The 19,994-nt window shown below is 39.4% G+C and overlaps 1 protein-coding gene across 1 annotated transcript in view; it reads right to left on the bottom strand.

The window, feature by feature from the left end:
• Nucleotides 1-19,994, bottom strand: part of MCF2L2 (MCF.2 cell line derived transforming sequence-like 2) — a 279,399-nt gene that overhangs the window by 126,182 nt on the left and 133,223 nt on the right. Inside the window, exons 13-14 of the mRNA XM_068968757.1 lie at nucleotides 14,039-14,216; nucleotides 3,545-3,636 (exon numbers count right to left, since the gene is read on the bottom strand). Of these exons, the coding sequence (XP_068824858.1) occupies nucleotides 3,545-3,636; nucleotides 14,039-14,216 (270 nt within the window). The remainder of the gene's footprint in view (nucleotides 1-3,544; nucleotides 3,637-14,038; nucleotides 14,217-19,994) is intronic.

The raw sequence follows: 19,994 nt of genomic DNA, 5'->3' as shown, positions 1-19,994 counted from the left end.
CTGTGGCTTCATTTCATCTTTGAGTTCCTGGCCTAAGGCTTAAAAGATGTCGGAATTGTTACCTGGAGGCAGATGTGTGTCCTCCTATCCTGGTCATCTGCTTTGGACAGTGGCCATAAAACACAAGCATCAGTGATTGTTCTTGGTGTCATTCAACCTCCTTGTCCCTGTTTTGAACAATCCAGGCATGTATCTAACCTTCTTTTCTAATTTACCTTTTTTCTTACTAGTTTTCTTACATATTTTAGAATGATCATTTTCCTGGTTATACCACTCACCATGGGAAACACTAACTGCATTCACTGATTCTAAATTGATTTCTAGGTCCAGGATTTGGGGCTTTAGTGCACAAATCTCCTATCTTCCTACTTATATTGTTCATGACTGGATTCTGCTTACTCTTCTCATAGCCGTAGGCTTTATAAGCAAAAGTCTGACATGCCACTGTTCTCCAAAATGAAGAAGTTTGGCAGCCTCTGTTTCTACTCTGCTTGCTTTTCTACCTTGACTGTTAACATATAAGTTCTTGTGAGAAAAGCCCTTCATTAAATGCCTAAACAAGGCAACAGCAAGGGAAAAAGCAACACAAGCACAGAAGGATGGCGATAGCCTGTACCTGTGTCTGCTCAGGAGGACCTCTGCTGTTGGTGATCTGCCTAAACCCAGTGGGAGCAAGCATCTTAACAGGATGGGCTTGGAGCCTGAGTTAAACAAACAGCACAGCAGAAGAAGGAAGAAATCAGAGGTTTGTTGGTTAGAGTTTTCTGAATCCTACTCAACATTTTCCAACCCTGTCGGCCTCTGTCTATAGCCACCTCTGTTCCTGCACTGTTTATTTTTACCAGTATGTAATATCAGGGTAAATGATAAATATAGCTTATAGAAACCTTTGGCCTTAAATACTTTGAGGTTTTCCCTGAGGAAAGGTGCTTTATTTTACTGACAATATTTCCTTTTTTTTTTTTTCTTTTACAACAAAAAAAAACAATAGCACTCATATTGTTTACAATTATTGAAATAATTTACTCTAATTTGAATTCTTATATATGAGAACCTTTACATACTGACAACTCCCATGGCATCTTTATAAAGTATGGTAAACCTATGGCTGATTCATGTTTATGTTTGGTAGAAACCAATACAATACTGTAAAGCAATTATCCTTCAATTAAAAATAAATAACAAAAAAGTGTGCAGGTCATAAATATGCTGTCTAAAGATAGGCAAAGTAGGTCACAGAGATACAAAATGAGTTGAAATCACATTGTGAGTCAATGCAATGACATATGAGTTCAGGTACCCAATCTGGGCTCTGGTGCACTTGACACAGACCTCACCTTCAAAGATGACATTCTCTGGAGACCAGGGTACAGAAAAGAGTAGATTGATGCTCAGTTTTGAAGGTAATCACAGTTAAACCCTTTTTATATAACTTAATGATTTCACAGACTTCATGAATGTTAAGTCAGTTGAAGTTTAATTACATTTGCCCATTTCAGAAAATGTCTGACCAAGACTGTATGATACTATGAATAATTATATGCCAACAAATTGGACAACCTAGAGGAAACAACAAGCTTTTAGAAACATACAGCGCACTAAAACTGAATCAAGAAGAAATAGATAATCTGAGCAGATTGATCACTGAAAGTGAGATAGAGTCCATAATAATAATAATGATCAAAACTCCTTGCAAACCAAAGTCCAGGACCAGAGGGCTTTACTGGGGAATTCTACCACACATACAAATAAGAACTTACACTGATCATTCTCAAACTTTTCCAAAAGGCTGAAGAGGAGGAAACACTCCCAAAGGTATTCTATGAAGCCACCATTACCCTGATACCAAAACCAGACAAAGACATTGACAAAAAATTTTTTACAAGACTGTATGAAGTTGCAAACTGTTTCCTAACGCTGGAAGACATGGTGATGTAATACCTACAACTATCAGGGATGCTAAAATAGCAATAACAGTGCCCTCGTCTGCCTGGAATACAGAAGGATGGCTGAACAAACACAGAAGAATGCAACTTTCTAAGAAAAGTCTGCTGGGAACTAGTTCCCACATTGTTTCTGCCTCTAGGAAGAAAAGCCTGTGACTTGCTTTCTGCCTGACTCCTTAATGGTCAGTGGATTCTTTGTTAGGGGAACCTAGATTTGGACACATTAGGAGCTGATGATGAATATGAACTATTGGTGAAGTACATTTGAGCCCACAGTCTACTGGCTTCTGTTTCAGAACCATTCAGTCAGCCAGATATTTAATTTTTCAGTGAGGCAGAGGAAAGGGGACCTGTGCTGGGGTTGCTAAGCAGCAATATTTATTCATAATTCATTTTGCTTGGGTTTTTGAATATAGCGTTACTTTACAATTATACAGTGCTTGGCCGTTTTCAAATTTTCTATTGATGTTCGAAACAGTTTCAGGAGGTAGCTGTTGTTATTACCAGTTTTATAGATGAGAAACTGAGGTATAGAGAGGTTATATTGCTTAAACTAGGTCTGCCAGATTCCAAAGTTTATGCTTTTTTTTAAAAAAAAAACTTTTATTTTGAAATAATTGTAGATTCACATGAGTTTACAAATACATGTACAGGTAAGTCCCATGAATTCTTCCCCCAACCTCCTCAAATGTTAACATCTCACACAACTACAGTATAGTATTAAAAGTGAGAAAATGACTGGCACAATCCACAGTGCTTATTCAGAGTTCATCAGCTATGTGTGTGTGTGTGTGTGTGTGTGTGTGTGTGTAGCTGTATGCAATTTTGTCATGTTCTTTTATATGCATACACTGTTCTACCAATTTTAAATATGAAGTCAGATTACAGGAATGAATAAAATGATTTTTTCTTCAATAAAACATTATCTACCAACAATCATGTACATTATGCTGTATGTGCTATGCTAAGTTGCTTTAGTCGTGACTAACTCTTTGCAACCTTATAGACTGTAGCCTATCAGGCTCTTCTATCCATGGGATTCTCTAGGCAAGAATGCGGGTGTGGGTTGTTATGCCCTCCTCCAGGGGATCTTCCTGACCCAGGGATCAAACCCATGTCTCTTCTGTCTCCTGCACTAGTGGTTCTTTATCACTAGTGCCACCTGGGAAGCCCCAAGCACGTTATGTACGACCAAACAGCTTTTCATTTTTAGTTGCAATTAAGAAAAGGAAGAAATTCTACAAAGCTCATCTCTTAGGAGCCCTAGACTGTGCTATGTGCCTTTATGGGCACATCTTCTGGGGGTGATGATACATATAAAATAGGGAAACACAATTTATTGGTTTATTGATAATTATGGCAGCAGGAAAAAGGGGATGACAGGATGAGATGGCTGGATGCCATCACTGACTCAATGGACATGAGTCTGAGTGAACTCCGGGAGTTGGTGATGGACAGGGAGGCCTGGCATGCTGTGATTCATGGGGTCACAAAGAGTTGTGTCATGGGGACACAGCTGAGTGACTGAACTGACTGACTGATGGCAGCACTTTCATACATGTCAGGAATTTCTATCAGTAAAGGAAAGGTGATCTTACCTTGACTTCAGATTTAGTCTCATCATCTTCCTTTTCCTCTGAGTTTAAATCTGTCTCTGCATAAGGTTCCTCAGATGTTTTCTGTTGAGGAACTAGAGAGATAAAGGAAACCTGCCATTAATTTGGCTAGTTAGCTAATAACTCAGAGCACTTACCCTGACTTGGATCATGCTGATGCAGTTGATTAACAAAGCTTAATTGAGCTGCTACAGTGATTTTCAAAATAGTAGATGAAATTGGAGATGAAGATGAGATGCAGAAAAGAGAGTCTTTGATCCCAGGCACTTGATCCAAAGAGAAAAAAGTCATACCCAACACCACAGAAAACATCAAACAGCAACCAATCAATCAAGGTAGTGTGGCAAAAATGATACTTTCCATCATTCCCATTTTTAAGGCCCAGTTAAAAAGTTGTTTTCTTCATGAAGTCTTCCTTAACTATTCTAAGCTTCATGGATTCTGTTTATACACTGATGCTTTAGCATTTTCATTTGCAATGTATAACATTGCACTTGATGTTGTTCTTGGATTGGAAGATTGAATTCTAGGTACCACACTCTACTGAGTGTATTCTTTCCATTATACAGGTAATTAATTAGTGATTACTAACAGAAAATTTGAAAAATACTAAAATCTTACCATTTAAACACACTATGATTATGTAAGAGGATAGAAATTATTGCTAACCTAATGACCTAACAGTTGCATTCCAGAACTGATGCAATTGCATTTATTAGTGGACAGGATGACTGTGTGAAGAATCTGCTGAGTCTGGAGGAAATTGGGCAGGCTTGCTCTTACTCTTACCTCTCAATCATTCTCTCTCCCTCCTCTCCTTCCCACAGGGCACTAAGACGCCTGGGAAATAGCCGTCTTCAACCTCCACAGTCATTTGGCACGAAGATTGGGATTTGGGGAGGAGAAGCCCTGGTTAGATTTGTAGCTTTCTAATCCAGTTTTACCAGAAGGCTGCCCTGGGGGTGATGACTACAAGACTAATAATTAAGTGGTACTTTACGTTCTTACTTGTCACCACCCTTGTATATACAGTCCCTTTGGGAAACTCACAGGATACATGCGATTAACCCAGGACAGGATATGAGCATTTCTAGGTCCGGTGGCCAAAATGTCATCCACCTAAAGTCACCAATACCACCCGGATGCTTATGTGTGGCAGACTTGATGGAGGTTGACTGTCTTGCCTCCACAGGCCCTCCCAAGCCTCTTTGAGCCAACTGGAAGCCCCTTGACCTTTCTGCGGGTTTTCTAAACATGTACATTGAAATCTGTAGTGAAGTGCACAGATAGCTGCCCCAGGTTGTATGACTGCTGAACCTATTTTATAACAATGGACAACTCATTGGGCTCCTCGTTCTCTGCAACCTGAATGATTCTAGGCATAGTAACAGGAAGCTAGAAATGCATATACTTATTGGCAATACCCATGACTGAGAACCACTTCCCCTTAACTCTGTTAAGTACAGCGGTGAAGTTAAAGGCAAGGACGTGGGAGCAATGTTGCCAGAGTTCAAGTTTTGCTCTTCCATATATGAAGCATACATTATCAAAGAGCCTTAGCTTCAGTTCACTTCAGTTCAGTCGCTCAGTCGTGTCCGATCTTTGTGACCCCATGAACTGCAGTATGCCAGGCCTTCCTGTTCATTACCAACTCCCAGAATTTACTCGAACTCATGTACATTGAGGTGGTGATGCCATCCAATCATCTCATCCTCTGTCGTCCCTTCTCCTCCTGCTCTCAATCTTTCCCAGCATCAGGGTGTTTTCACATGAGTCAGTTCTTCACATCAGGTGGCCAAAGTATTAGTTTCAGCTTCAGCATCAGTCCTTCCAATAAATATTCAGGACTGATTTCCTTTAGGATGGACTGGTTGGATCTCCTGCTGTCCAAGGGACTCTCAAAAGTCTTCTCTAACAACACAGTTCAAAACCATCAATTCTTCAGCACTCAGCTTTCTTTATAGTCCAACTCTCACATCCATACATGACTACTGGAAAAATTATAGCTTTGACTAGACAGACCTTGGTTGGCAAAATAATGTCTCTGCTTTTTGATATGCTACCTAAGTTGATCATAACTTTTCTTCCAAGGAGCAAGTGTCTTTTAATTTTGTGTCAGCAGTCACCAATTGCAGTGATTTTGGAGTCCCCAAAAATAAAGTATCTCACTGTTTCCATTGTTTCCCCATCTATTTGCCATGAAGTGATGGGACCAGATGCCATGATCTTAGTTTGCTGAATGTTGAGTTTTAAGCCAGCTTTTTCACTCTCCCCTCTCACTTTCATCAAGAGTCTCTTTAATTCTTCTTCGCTTTCTTGCCATAAGGGTGGTATCATCTGCATATCTGACGTTATTAATATTTCTGCCAGAAATCTTGATTCCAGCTTGTGCTTCATCCAGTCCAGCATTTCTCATGATGTACTCTGCATATAAGTTGAATAAGCAGGGTGACAATATACAGACTTGACGTACTCCTTTCCCGATTTGGAACCAGTCTGTTGTTCCATGTCCAGTTCTAACTGCTGCTTCCTCACCTGCATACAGATTTCTCAGGAGGCAGGTCAGGTGGTCTGGTATTCCCATCTCTGTAAGTTTTCCACAGTTTGTTGTGATCCACATAGTCAAAGGCTTTGGTGTAGTCAATAAAGCAGAAGGAGATGCTTTTCTGAAATTCTCTCGCTTTTTCAATGATCCAATAGATCAAATTGCCAATTTGATCTCTGGTTCCTCTGCCTTTTCTAAATCCACCTTGAACATCTGAAAGCTCACAGTTCACGTACTATTGAGCCTGGCTTGGAGAATTTTGAGCATTATTTACTAGTGTGTGAGATAAGTGCAATTGTGTGGTAGTTTGAGCATTCTTTGGCATTGCCTTTCTTTGGGATTGGAATGAAAACTTTTTGAATGAAAAATGACCTTTCCAGTCCTGTGGCCACTGCTGAGTTTTCCAAATTTGCTGGTATATTGAGTGCAGCACTTTCACAGCATCATCTTTTAGGATTTGAAATAGCTCAACTGGAATTCCATCGCTTCCACTAGCTTTGTTCATAGTGATGCTTCCTAAGACCCACTTGACTTGGCATTCCAGGATGTCTGGCTCTAGGTGAGTGATCACACCATTTTGATTATCTGGGTCATGAAGATCTTTTTTGTATAGTTCTTCTGTGTATTCTTGCTACCTCTTCTTAATATCTTCTGCTTCTGTGAGGTCCATACCATTTCTGTCCTTTAATGTGCCCATCTTTGCATGAAACATTCCCTTGGTATCTCTAATTTTCTTGAAGAGATCTCTAGTCTTTCCCATTCTGTTGTTTTCCTCTATTTCTTTGCACTGATCACCGACGAAGGCTTTCTTATTTCTCCTCGCTATTCTTTGGAACTCTGCATTCAAATGGGTGTATCTTTCCTTTTCTCCCTTGCCTTTCATTTCTCTTCTTATCACGGCTATTTGTAAGGCCTCCTCAGACAACCATTTGGCCTTTTTGCATTTCTTTTTCTTGGGGATGGTCTTGATCCCTGCCTCCTGTACAATGTCACAAACCTCCGTCCATGGTTCTTCAGGCACTCTGTGTATCAGATATAATCCCTTGAATCTATTTCTCACTTCCACTGTATAATCGTAAGGGATTTGATTTATGTCATACCTTAATGGTCTGATGGTTTTCCCTACTTTCTTCAATTTAAGTCTGAATTTGGCAATAAGGAGTTCATGATCTGAGTCACAGCCAGCTCCCGGTCTTGTTTTTGCTGACTGTATAGAGCTTCTCCATCTTTGGCTGCAAAGAATATAATCAACCTGATTTTGGTGTTGACCATCTGGTGATGTCCACGCGTAGAGTCTTCTTTTGTGTTTTTGGAAGAGGGTGTTTGCTATGACCAGTGCGTTCTCTTGGCAAAACTCTATTAGCCTTTGCCCTGCTTCATTCTATACTCCGAGGCCAAATTAGCCTGTTACTCCAGGTATTTCTTGACTTCCTACTTTTGCATTCCAGTCCCCTATCATGAAAAGGACATCTTTTTTGGGTGTTAGTTCTAGAAGATCTCATAGAACCATACAACTTCAGCTTCTTCAGCATTACTGGTCAGGGCATAGACTTGGATTATTGTAAAACTGAATGGTTTGCCTTGGAAATGAACAGAGATCATTCTGTCATTTTTGAGATTGCATCCAAGTAATGCATTTCAGACTCTTTTGTTGACCATCATGGCTATTCCATTTCTTCTAAGGGATTCTTGCCCACAGTAGTAGATATAATGGTCATCTGAGTTCAGTTCACCCATTCCAGTCCATTTTAGTTTGCTGATTTGTAAAATGTCAATGTTCACTCTTGCCATCTCCTGTTTGACCACTTCCAATTTGCCTTAATTCATGGACCTAACAGTCCAGGTTCCTATGTAATATTGCTCTTTACAGCATCAGATTTTACTTCCATCACAGTCACATCCCTAACTGGGTATTGTTTTTGCTTTGGCTGTGTCTCTCCATTCTTTCTGGAGTTATTTCTATACTCTTCTCCAGTAGCATATTGGGCACCTACTGACCTGGGGATTCATCTTTCAATGTCCTATCTTTTTGCCTTTTCATACTGCTCATGGGGTTCTCAAGGCAAGAATGCTGAAGTGGTTTGCCATCCCCTTCCCCAGTAGACCACATTTTGTCAGAACTCTCCACCATTACCCATCTGTCTTGGGTGGCCCTACATGGCATGGGTCATAGTTTCATTGAGTTAGACAAGGCTGTGGTCCATGTGATCAGATTGGTTAGTTTTCTGTGATTGTGGTTTTCAGTCTGTCTGCCCTCTGATGGAGAAGGATAAGAGGCTTATTGAAGCTTCCTTATGAGAGAGACTAACTGAGGGGGAAACTGGGTCTTGTTCTGATGGGCAGTGCCATGCTCAGTAAATCTTTAATCCAATTTTCTGTTGATGGGTGAGGCTGTATTCCCTCCCTGTTATTTACCTGGGGCCAAACTATGGTGGAGGTAGTGAAGATAATGGCTTTAGCTTATTCATCTGCAAAGTGGGGAATAAAGACAGAAATGGTATGGACCTAACAGAAGCAGAAGATATTAAGAAGAGGTGGCAAGAATACATGGAAGAACTGTACAAAAAGGATCTTTACGACCAAGATAATCACGATGGTGTGATCACTCACCTAGAGCCAGACATCCTGGAATGTGAAGTTAAGTGGGCCTTAGAAAGCATCAATACGAACAAAGCAAGTGGCGGTGATGGAATTCCAGTTGAGCTATTTCAAATCCTGAAAGACGATGCTGTGAAAGTGCTGCACTCATTATGCCAGCAAATTTGGAAAACTCAGCAGTGGCCACAGGACTGGAAAAGGTCAGTTTTCATTCCAATCCCAAAGAAAGGCAATGCCAAAGAATGCTCAAACTACTACACAATTGCACTCATCTCACATGCTAGTAAAGTAATGCTCAAAATTCTCCAAGCCAGGCTTCAGCAATACATGAACTGTGAACTTCCTGATGTTCATGCTGGTTTTAGAAATGGCAGAGGAACCAGAGATCAAATTGCCAACATCCGCTGGATCATCGAGAAAGCAAGAGAGTTTCAGAAAAACATCTATTTCTGCTTTATTGACTATGCCAAAGCCTTTGACTGTGTGGATCATAATAAATTGTGGAAAATTCTGAAAGAGATGGGAATACCAGACCACTTGACCAGCCTCTTGAGAAACCTATATGCAGGTCAGGAAGCAACAGTTAGAACTGGACATGGAACAACAGACTGGTTCCGAGTGGGAAAAGGAGTATGTCAAGGCTGTATATTGTCACCCTGCTTATTTAACTTATATGCAGAGTACATCATGAGAAACGCTGGGCTGGAAGAAGCACAAGCTGGAATCAAGATTGCTGGGAGAAATATCAATAACCTCAGATATGCAGATGACACCACTCTTATGGCAGAAAGTGAAGAGGAACTGAAAAGCCTCTTGATGAAAGTGAAAGAGGAGAGTGAAAAAGTTGGCTTAAAGCTCAACATTCAGAAAACGAAGATGATGGCATCTGGTCCCATCACTTCATGGGAAATAGATGGGGAAACAGTGGAAACAGTGTCAGACTTTATTTAAAATCACTGCAGAATGTGATTGCAGCCATGAAATTAAAAGACACTTACTCCTTGGAAGGAAAGTTATGACCAACCTAGACAGAATATTCAAAACCAGAGACATTACTTTGCCAACAAAGGTCCATCTAGTCAAGGCTATGGTTTTTTCCAGTGGTCATGTATGGATGTAAGAGTCAGACTGTGAAGAAAGCTAAGCGCTGAAGAATTGATGCTTTTGAACTGTGGTGTTGGAGAAGACTCTTGAGAATCCCTTGGATTGCAAGGAGATCCAACCAGTCCATTCTAAAGGAGATCAGTCCTGTGTATTCTTTGGAAGGAGTGATGCTAAAGCTGAAACTCCAGTACTTTGGCCACCTCATGCAAAGAGTTGACTCATTGGAAAAGACTCTGATGCTGGGAGGGATTGGGGGCAGGAGGAGAAGGGGATGACAGAGGATGAGATGGCTGGATGGCATCACTGACTCGATACACATGAGTTTGGGTGGACTCCAGGAGTTGGTGATGGACAGGGAGGCCTGGCGTGCTGCGATTCATGGGGTCACAAAGAGTCGGACATGACTGAGCTACTGAACTGAACTGAACAGTATGTATGTATGTATGTATGTATGAGGCCTTAGTGATTTAATATGCACAAAGTGTTTAGGTCTTGGTAAGCACTCAGTATATTTTAGCTACTATTATAGCCACCTAAAGGGGCTTCCCAGGTAATACAGTGGTAAAGAATCCATCTGCCAATGCAAGAGACACAGAAGATGCAAGTTCAGTCCCTGGGTTGGCAAGATCCCCAGGAGTAGGAAATGGCAAACCACTCCAGTATGCCTGCCTAGAAAACTCCATGGACAGAGGAGTCTGACTGGCTGCAGCCCACGAGGTCACAAAGAGTCAGACACAAAGGGCACATGTAGCCACGAAAGAATGTTTTCAGTTTCCTTGTTTACTTCAGAGAGGTTCAAAGTACCCAAGACACTTGGCTACCAAGAGTCAGAGCTGAGATTCCAGCTCCCACCTCTAAGTGGCCCTGACCATGTTCCTTCCACTGTGAAATATAATACTTTATCATGGCATGGACTCAGTTACTAAGGAATCAGATGAATGTGTTTGAAAATCCTGTTATCAACCAGTTAGAATCCACACTCAGTGGTTAATCTCCAAAACAAAAGCACAGGAGCACTATACAAAATAAGCAAGTAGCCTGACCAAAGTCCACAGTGCCTGTTCAGACATGTCAAAGATCTGTGGATCCTAGGATCATTAATTACTGTGAAGTCTTGTGTTTGAAAAGATGAGAAACAATCTATCATTGTGCTTTGTTTATTTGTAACAAATATATGTCCTTTAAAATAATGAGGGAAATCCAAATAATAATAATAATAATAATGAGGGAAGCAAAGTCATATAAAGGAGTATAATTAGTTTTGGGAAAGTGACCTATATAAGAGGTCAGGAGAACCAAGCCCTGTTTCCAACCATCCAAGAAGGACGTCTCTGTGTGCGCATGTCTGTGTGTATCTGGGGGTGTGCATGCACAAGTGTGTCTGAGTGTACATGTGTACATATGTGTGTGTGTGGAAAAATTTTGGAAAGAAATTCACAAAACTGTGAATTTAGTGAATTAAACACTAAAGTTATAACACTAAACTGTTATTAACTTTTTAATTCTAAAAAGCTTAATATGTGGTAGGAGACAGGGGACTGTAAATTGTATTAAATGGAGAGTTACCAAAAGACCCCATAATTTTCAGATAAATGAAACCTGAAAGAATTTGTTGCAAACAGACCTGTAAAACAAGAAATGCCAAAGGAAGGATTTCAGCCAGAAGAGACAAAATACAGGATGGTAATTCAATAAGGAATAAAGAACATCAGAAATGATGAATAGGAAGTAAATATAAAATTGTCTATATATTTGTTCCTTTTTTTTGTCCTTTCTCCAAATTTTGTTGAAAGATATATGCCTGTTTAAAGCAAAAATTATAACACAATATTGGGGTATGTAACATATACTGACGTAATATTTAGGATAAGAATAGCACAGAAGATGATTAAATGGTATATGCAACTATACTGTTGCAAATTTCCTGTATTTACACAATGTGCTACAATATTAACTCAAAGTAGATTGTGAGAAATTAGGGACACGCATGGTAATACCTAGAAGAAACACTTGGGGAAAAACAATGCAAAAAGGTATGTGTGTATGTATGTAAAAAGTCAGTAGAGGAATTAAAACAGAATACTAAAAAAATGGCTAACCTGAAAAAAGTCAGGAAAGGAGATAAGAGGAATAAAAAAAATATGAGACAAATAGAGAAGAAATAATGAAATAGTAGCTCTAAATCCAACTATATCAATAATTACATATTATATAAAATCAATTAAACACTAATTAGAAGATAGAAGTTAACATAATGTTTTTAAAAGGGGAGAACCAAGTAAAGCTGTCTATAAGAAATATACTTTAAAAATAAAGTCAGAAATAGAAGAATGGAAAAAGTGTATCATGTAAACATTAAGCATAAAAAGCTGGAAGGCAATATTAATATCTGACAAAGTAGACTTCAATATAGGGCCTATTACTAAAGATAAGAAGGGAAAGAGTGATATTTCATCATTATAAAAGGGCCAATATATCTTCAAGATAAAATAATTATGAATCTGTGTATGCTTAATAACAGTTTCAAAATACATGTGGTAACAAATTATATATATATTATATAAAAATATCCAATAGTGTTTACCTAAAATGCATGATTGTTTTAACATATAAAAATAAATCACTGTAATCCACCATATAAACCAATAAAGGAGAAAAATCATACATAGCGCTTCCCACGTGACACTAGTGGTCAAGAACCTGCCTGCCAATGCAGGAGACATAAGTGAGGCAATTTCAGTCCCTAGGTTGGGAAGATCTGGAGAAGGAAATGGCAAATCACTCCAGTATTCTTGCCTGGAGAATTCCATGGATAGAGGAGCCTGGAGGGCCATAGTCCATGTGGTCGCAAAGAGTTGGACACTACTGAGCAACTGCTGCTGCTGCTAAGTCGCTTCAGTCGTGTCCGACTCTGTGTGACCCCATAGATGGCAGCCCACCAGGCTCCCCCATCCCTGGGATTCTCCAGGCAAGAACACTGGAGTGGGTTGCCATTTCCTTCTCCAATGCATGAAAGTGAAAAGTGAAAGTAAAGTCGCTCAGTCATGTCTGACTCTTCGCGACCCCATGGACTGCAGCCCACCAGGCTCCTCCATCCATGGGATTTTCTAGGCAAGAGTACTGGAGTGGGGTGCCATTGCCTTCTCCACTGAGCAACTACTAGTAACTAACTATATGCACCAAACAGAGCATCTGAAAAATCCAACAATCATTCATGATAAAACTCTTAACAAACTGGAATAGAAGGGAACTTTCTCAATCTCATAAAGTATGTCTGTGAAAAACTTACTGCTAACATATACTTCAAGGTGAACAATAAGTTTTTTCCCTACAAATTGGGAAAAATCATGGATGTCTGATCTTACCACTTCTATTCAATGTTCTAATAAATGTTCCAGCCATTATCATAGGGCAAGGGGAAAAAAAGCATAAAGACTAAAACAGAAGTAAAATTGTCCTTATTTACAGATGATATGATTACATTTCTATACAGAAATATATTCCTATTGATAATAGTTATATATGGTAAATTCCATTTATCATATGGCTTTTTAAAAACATGACATATCTAAGATCTTTACACTCAAAATTACTATATTGTTGAGGAAAATTAAAGAAGACCTAAATAAATGGAACATTATAACATTTATAAGTTGAAAGATTCAACATTGGTGAGATAAAAGTTCTCCGCAAACTGAATTATATACTCATTCAGTGATCTACATATTCATCCCAGAAGAAACTGAAAGGTGATTTTACAATTTATATGGAAATGAAGAGGACCTAAAATAGCTGAAACAATCTTGAAAAATAACAAAGTTGGAAGACTTATACTACCTAATCTCAAGTCTTATTAGTAGGCTATATTAATCAAGACCATGGAGGACTGATGTAAGGACTCATCTTTTTATTTTTTTCAAAGAACCAATTTTACCACTCTTTTGCTAACAGAATCTTGTTGGCCTTTTAAAGGTTTTTAATGAAGCTTATTTTATGCTAATGCTCTTCATGCATTTATATTGTTCTTCTACTAGACTGTGAACTTCTCCTGGCATCCAGGCATTCAATATTACATAAATTTATAAGTCTTCAATGCCTGTACTATTCCATATCTTATATAATATCTGTTGAAACAGTGACCATTATGCATCTTAAACAAGCATAATCTAAATCCTCATGAGCATGGATGAAACATAAAGCCACAAAACTTCCTTCCCCAAATAACTCACCCAAGGTAGAGGGCTGGCTGATTTTTGGTGACACCCATTTTGGGGAGGACTCAGGATGGGGGGCCACGGGTTGCACTGGGCGAGTCTGTCTGGCTGCCAGTTTCATCAGACTCATTTGTCTCTTGTGAAATATTTCCTGCACGTCGCTCAGCTTCTGCAAGACTTTCTGGGCTTTAGCCTATGAGAACAAAAAGTAGATCATGAGCTGGTGGCTCTGTACTGAATCTGAGAACAGGAGGCATTCCCTTTCTCCCATCTTCCCCTCTTCTCTGAGCATCCATATGCAGGTCATTGCATATCTTGCCTTGTACAGAATTGTGCTTCTAAGAGCCTGTACCTCCCACTTGATTGTCAGCGGTTGTATTCTTTTTACCACTGTATCTCCAGCACCTGGAACACTGCCAGGCACCGAGTGGTTCAGTTCAGTTCAGCTCAGTTCAGTCACTCAGTCATGTCCGACTCTTTGCCACCTGATGGACTGCAGCAGGCCAGGCTTCCCTGTCGATATCAACAACTCCCAGAGCTTACTCAAACTCATGCCCATTGAGTCGGTGATGCTATCCAACCATCTCATCCTCTGTCACCCCCTTCTCCTCCCACCTTCAATCTTTCCCAGCATCAGGGTCTTTTCAAATGAGTCAGTTCTTTGCATGAGGTGGCCAAAGAATTGTAGTTTCAGCTTCAAAATCAGTCCTTCCAATGAATATTTAGGACTGATTTAATTTAGGATGGACAGGTTGGATCTCCTTGCAGTCCAAGGGACTCACAAGAGTCGTCTCCAATAAGACAGTTCAAAAGCATCAATTATTTGGCACTCAGCTTTCTTTATAGTCCAACTTTCACATCCATACGTGACTACTGGAAAAACCAAAGCTTTGACTAGATGGACCTTGGTTGGCAAAGTAATGTCTCTGCTTTTTAATATGCTGCCTAGATTGACCATAACTTTTCTTCCAAGGAGCAAGTGTCTTTTAATTTCATGGCTGCAGTCACCATCTGCAGTGATTTTGGAGCCCCCCAAAATAAAGTCAGCCACTGTTTCCACTGTTTTCCCATCTATTTGCCATGAAATGATGGGACCAGATGCCATGATCTTAGTTTGCTGAATGTTGAGCTTTAAGCCAACTTTTTCATTTTCCTCTTTCACTTTCATCAAGAGGCTCTTTAGTTCTTCGCTTTCTGCCATAAGGGTGGCATATGGCATATCTGCATATCTGAGGTTATTGATATTTCTTCCAGCAATCTTGATTCCAACTTGTGCTTCATCCAGTCCAGCATTTCTCATGATGTACTCTGCATATAAGTTAAATAAGCAGGGTGACAATATACAGACTTGACATACTCCTTTTCCTATTTGGAACCAGTCTGTTGTTCCATGTGCAGTTCTAACTGCTGCTTCCTGACCTGCATACAGATTTCTCAGGAGGCAGGTCAGGTGGTCTGGTATTCCCATCTCTCAAAGAATTTTCCACAGTTTGTTGTGATCCACACAGTCAAAGGCTTCGGCATAGTCAATAAAGCAGAAGGAGATGCTTTTCTGAAATTCTCTCGCTTTTTCAATGATCCAACAGATGTTGGCAATTTGATCTCTGGTTCCTCTGCTTTTTCTAAATCCACATTGAACATCTGGAAGTTCATGGTTCATGTACTGTTGAAGCCTGGCTTGGAGAATTTTGAGCATTACTTTGCTAGTGTGTGAGATGAGTGCAATTGTGAGGTAGTTGAGCGTTCTTTGGCATTGCTTTTCTTTGGGATTCAAATGAAAACTTTTTGAATGAAAAATGACCTTTCCAGTCCTGTGGCCACTTCTGAGTTTTCCAAATTTGCTGGTATATTGAGTGCAGCACTTTCACAGCATCATCTTTTAGGATTTGAAATAGCTCAACTGGAATTCCATCGCTTCCACTAGCTTTGTTCATAGTGATGCTTCCTAAGACCCACTTGACTTGGCATTCCAGGATGTCTGGCTCTAGGTGAGTGATCACACCATTTTGATTATCTGGGTCATGAAGATCTTTTTTGTATAGTTCTTCTGTGTATTCTTGCTACCTCTTCTTAATATCTTCTGCTTCTGTGAGGTCCATACCATTTCTGTCCTTTAATGTGCCCATCTTTGCATGAAACATTCCCTTGGTATCTCTAATTTTCTTGAAGAGATCTCTAGTCTTTCCCATTCTGTTGTTTTCCTCTATTTCTTTGCACTGATCACTGACGAAGGCTTTCTTATTTCTCCTTGCTATTCTTTGGAACTCTGCATTCAAATGGGTGTATCTTTCCTTTTCTCCCTTGCCTTTCATTTCTCTTCTTATCATGGCTATTTGTAAGGCCTCCTCAGACAACCATTTGGCCTTTTTGCATTTCTTTTTCTTGGGGATGGTCTTGATCCCTGCCTCCTGTACAATGTCACAAACCTCCGTCCATGGTTCTTCAGGCACTCTGTGTATCAGATATAATCCCTTGAATCTATTTCTCACTTCCACTGTATAATCGTAAGGGATTTGATTTATGTCATACCTTAATGGTCTGATGGTTTTCCCTACTTTCTTCAATTTAAGTCTGAATTTGGCAATAAGGAGTTCATGATCTGAGCCACAGCCAGCTCCTGGTCTTGTTTTTGCTGACTGTATAGAGCTTCTCCATCTTTGGCTGCAAAGAATATAATCAACCTGATTTTGGTGTTGACCATCTGGTGATGTCCACGCGTAGAGTCTTCTTTTGTGTTTTTGGAAGAGGGTGTTTGCTATGACCAGTGCGTTCTCTTGGCAAAACTCTATTAGCCTTTGCCCTGCTTCATTCTATACTCCGAGGCCAAATTAGCCTGTTACTCCAGGTATTTCTTGACTTCCTACTTTTGCATTCCAGTCCCCTATCATGAAAAGGACGTCTTTTTTGGGTGTTAGTTCTAGAAGATCTCATAGAACCATACAACTTCAGCTTCTTCAGCATTACTGGTCAGGGCATAGACTTGGATTACTGTAATATTGAATGGTTTGCCTTGGAAACAAGCAGAGATCATTCTGTCATTTTTGAGATTGCATCCAATTACTGCAAGTACTTCGGACTCTTTTGTTGACTATGAGTTAATATATGCTGAGCAGGTAAATGCTCACTAAGCCAAATCCATTCATGGTAGAAAAGGATGTCACATGCCAACTTACAAAAGAATGATTCCAAAATGAGAAATGTAACCTGAATAAAGGCCCTGGTGGAGAAAAGACTATAAGTATTGTAGGGGAAGGGGTATCTAAATTTTGAGGCAGGATCAAGGGAACCACAAGGATGTGTGATGAAAAGGATATACATTTAAATTTTATTCTGCAAGACCTCTTCTCTCTATATAAGTAGGAAAGAAATAAACTGATATAGTACCAGGAGAAAGATGGAACTCAAACATGTTCTCACAAGGGACTATGTTCCCTAAGGCAGAGATTCAGGAGAACAAGAAACCAGAACTGTTTCACCTGGGTTTCCCCAAGGTCTGAATCCAGCTGAAATACATTTCTTTCAGCATGATGTCCCTTCAATTCTGGTGGGTCAAGGAAGTGGGTAGCTTTCTCTTTGTCATGCTGACTCTGACATCCATCTTGTGGATGATTTTAACCACCAAAGGAGGGACTCAGAAGAGTTGAACCACCATAACCCATGCAGGGTGGTCTGAGGATGCCAAATTTCAAAAGTACAGGCTCAGCACACATCCAGGGAGGTTGCCACATTTGGCAACTGGAAAAAGTAAATTTGTCTTTTCTATGCTGAACCATCTTCTGAGGAAAGAGCAAAGATCCTGAGGTTTGGAATGTTAGCTATGGAACAACTCTTCCCCTATAGCCTAAGGCCCTGTCAAGGCTGACCTCTGCACTAAAATCTGAGTCTGGCCTCATTCCTTGGAGGATCTGAAGGCAGACCTGAACTGTCTATCCAGTACCCACTGGCCACATGTGGTTAGTGAGCACCTGGAATGCAGCTAGTCTGATTTGAGCTGCATTGTTTAAATACACACTGGATTTTGAACATTTACTTGAAAAAAGAACATAAAATATCTCATTAAAATATAGTTAATTATACAACAGTGATTTATGTTGAAATATTTTGCACAAAGGTGGAAGAAAACATTATTAAAATTGATTTGTTTCTTTTTATTTTTTAAAATGCAGCTACCAGAAAATCTTGAATTACATGCATGGTTTACATTATATTTCTATTGAAAAGTTTTGATCTAGACCACAGATTGGCAATTTTTTTGAAAAGGACCAAACAGCAAATATTTCAGGCTTTGCAGATCCTCTAGTCTCTGATGAATCTGCCAAACTTGGCTATTTTAGCACAAAAGCAGTCATAGATGATAGATAACACATAAATGAAAGTGAGCAACTGTGTTCTGATAAAACTTGATTTATAAAAATAGGTAGCAATCCCTTATGATTATACAGTGGAGGCGATGAATAGATGTACTCCTTTCCCAATTTTGAATGATGTTCATGTTCATGGAACATTGTTCCATGTCCAGTTCTAAGTATAAGTTACTTCATGGCAAATACAAGGAGAAATAGTGGAAACACTGACTGATTTTATTTTCTTGGGCTCCAAAGTCACTGCAGACAGTGACTGCAGCCATGAAATTAAAAGACGATTGCTCCTTGGAAGGAAAGCTATGACAAATCTAGACAGCTTTGCCAACAAAAGTCTATATAGTCAAAGCTATGGTTTGTATGGTTTGTAGTCGTGAGAGTTGGACCATAATCAAGGCTGAGTGCCAAAGAATTGATACTTTCGAATTGTGGTATTGAAGACTTTTGAGAGTCCCTTGGACAGCAAGGAGATCAAACCAGTCAATCCTAAAGGAAATCAACCCTGGATATTCCATGAGAAGGACAAATGCTGAAGCTGAAACTCCAGTACTTCGCTACCTGATGTGAAGAACTGACTCATTTGAAAAGACCCTGATGCTGGGAAAGATCGTCATTTCCTCCTCCAGGGGATCTTTCTGACCCAGGGATTAAATCCATGTCTCCTGCATCTCCTGCATTGCAGGCAAATTATTTACCACTGAGCCACTGGGAAGCTTCCCATTAAGTCGGTTAATATTTGCTTTATAGATTTAGGTTTTCCTATACTAGGTGCATACATGTTAATAAGAGTTATACCCCTTGTATATTCTTGTATTGATCCCTTTATCATTAAATAATACTCTTCTTTGTCCTTTATTATAGACTTTGTTTTAAAGTCCATTTTGTCTGATATTACTACCTTCTCTTTATTGCTGTTTCCATTTGTACAAAATATCTTTTACCATCCTCTCACTTTCAGTCTGTGTGTCTTTAGCTCTGAAGTGAGTCTCTTGTAAGTCACATATAGAGAGGTATTCTTTTTTAATCCAATCAGCCACTCTCTGTCTTTTGACTGGAGAATTTATTCCACTGACATATAAATAATTATTGATAGTTTTGTACTTACTGCCATTTTGTTACTTGTTTTCTGGTTTTTGTAGCTGTTGTCTGTCCTTTCCTTCTTTTAGTTTCTTAACTCGTGGTTTCATGATTTTCTTTAGTGGAATGCTCGTGTTCCTCTCTCTCTGATTTTTGTATATCTGTTGTGGGTTTTGATTTGTGGTTATTATGGAGTTCATATATGTTTATCTGTAACTATATTCATTTGTTTCAAACTGGTACTCATTTAAATTAAAACACATTCTAAAACAGCTACACTTTTTTACTGCCCCTCCCTCATGTTTTGTGTTTTTGATGTGTATTTTACATCTTCATGAGTATCTCTTCACTGTTCACTGTAATTATGTTTAATTTTATGATTTTTTATCTTTTAATCTTCCTACCAGCTTAGTTAAGTGGTTCATCCACAGCCTTCACTACACATTTGCTTTTACTATTGGAATTTTTCCTTTCCTATAGATTCTTACTTCTTGTAGCATTTTCTTTCTACTTTGGATCATCTCTTTTAACAT

This window comes from Capricornis sumatraensis, chromosome 1 (genome assembly GCF_032405125.1).
Source record: "Capricornis sumatraensis isolate serow.1 chromosome 1, serow.2, whole genome shotgun sequence".
Classification (NCBI taxonomy): Eukaryota; Metazoa; Chordata; class Mammalia; order Artiodactyla; family Bovidae; genus Capricornis; species Capricornis sumatraensis.
This window is presented reverse-complemented; position numbering and strand designations above follow the sequence as displayed.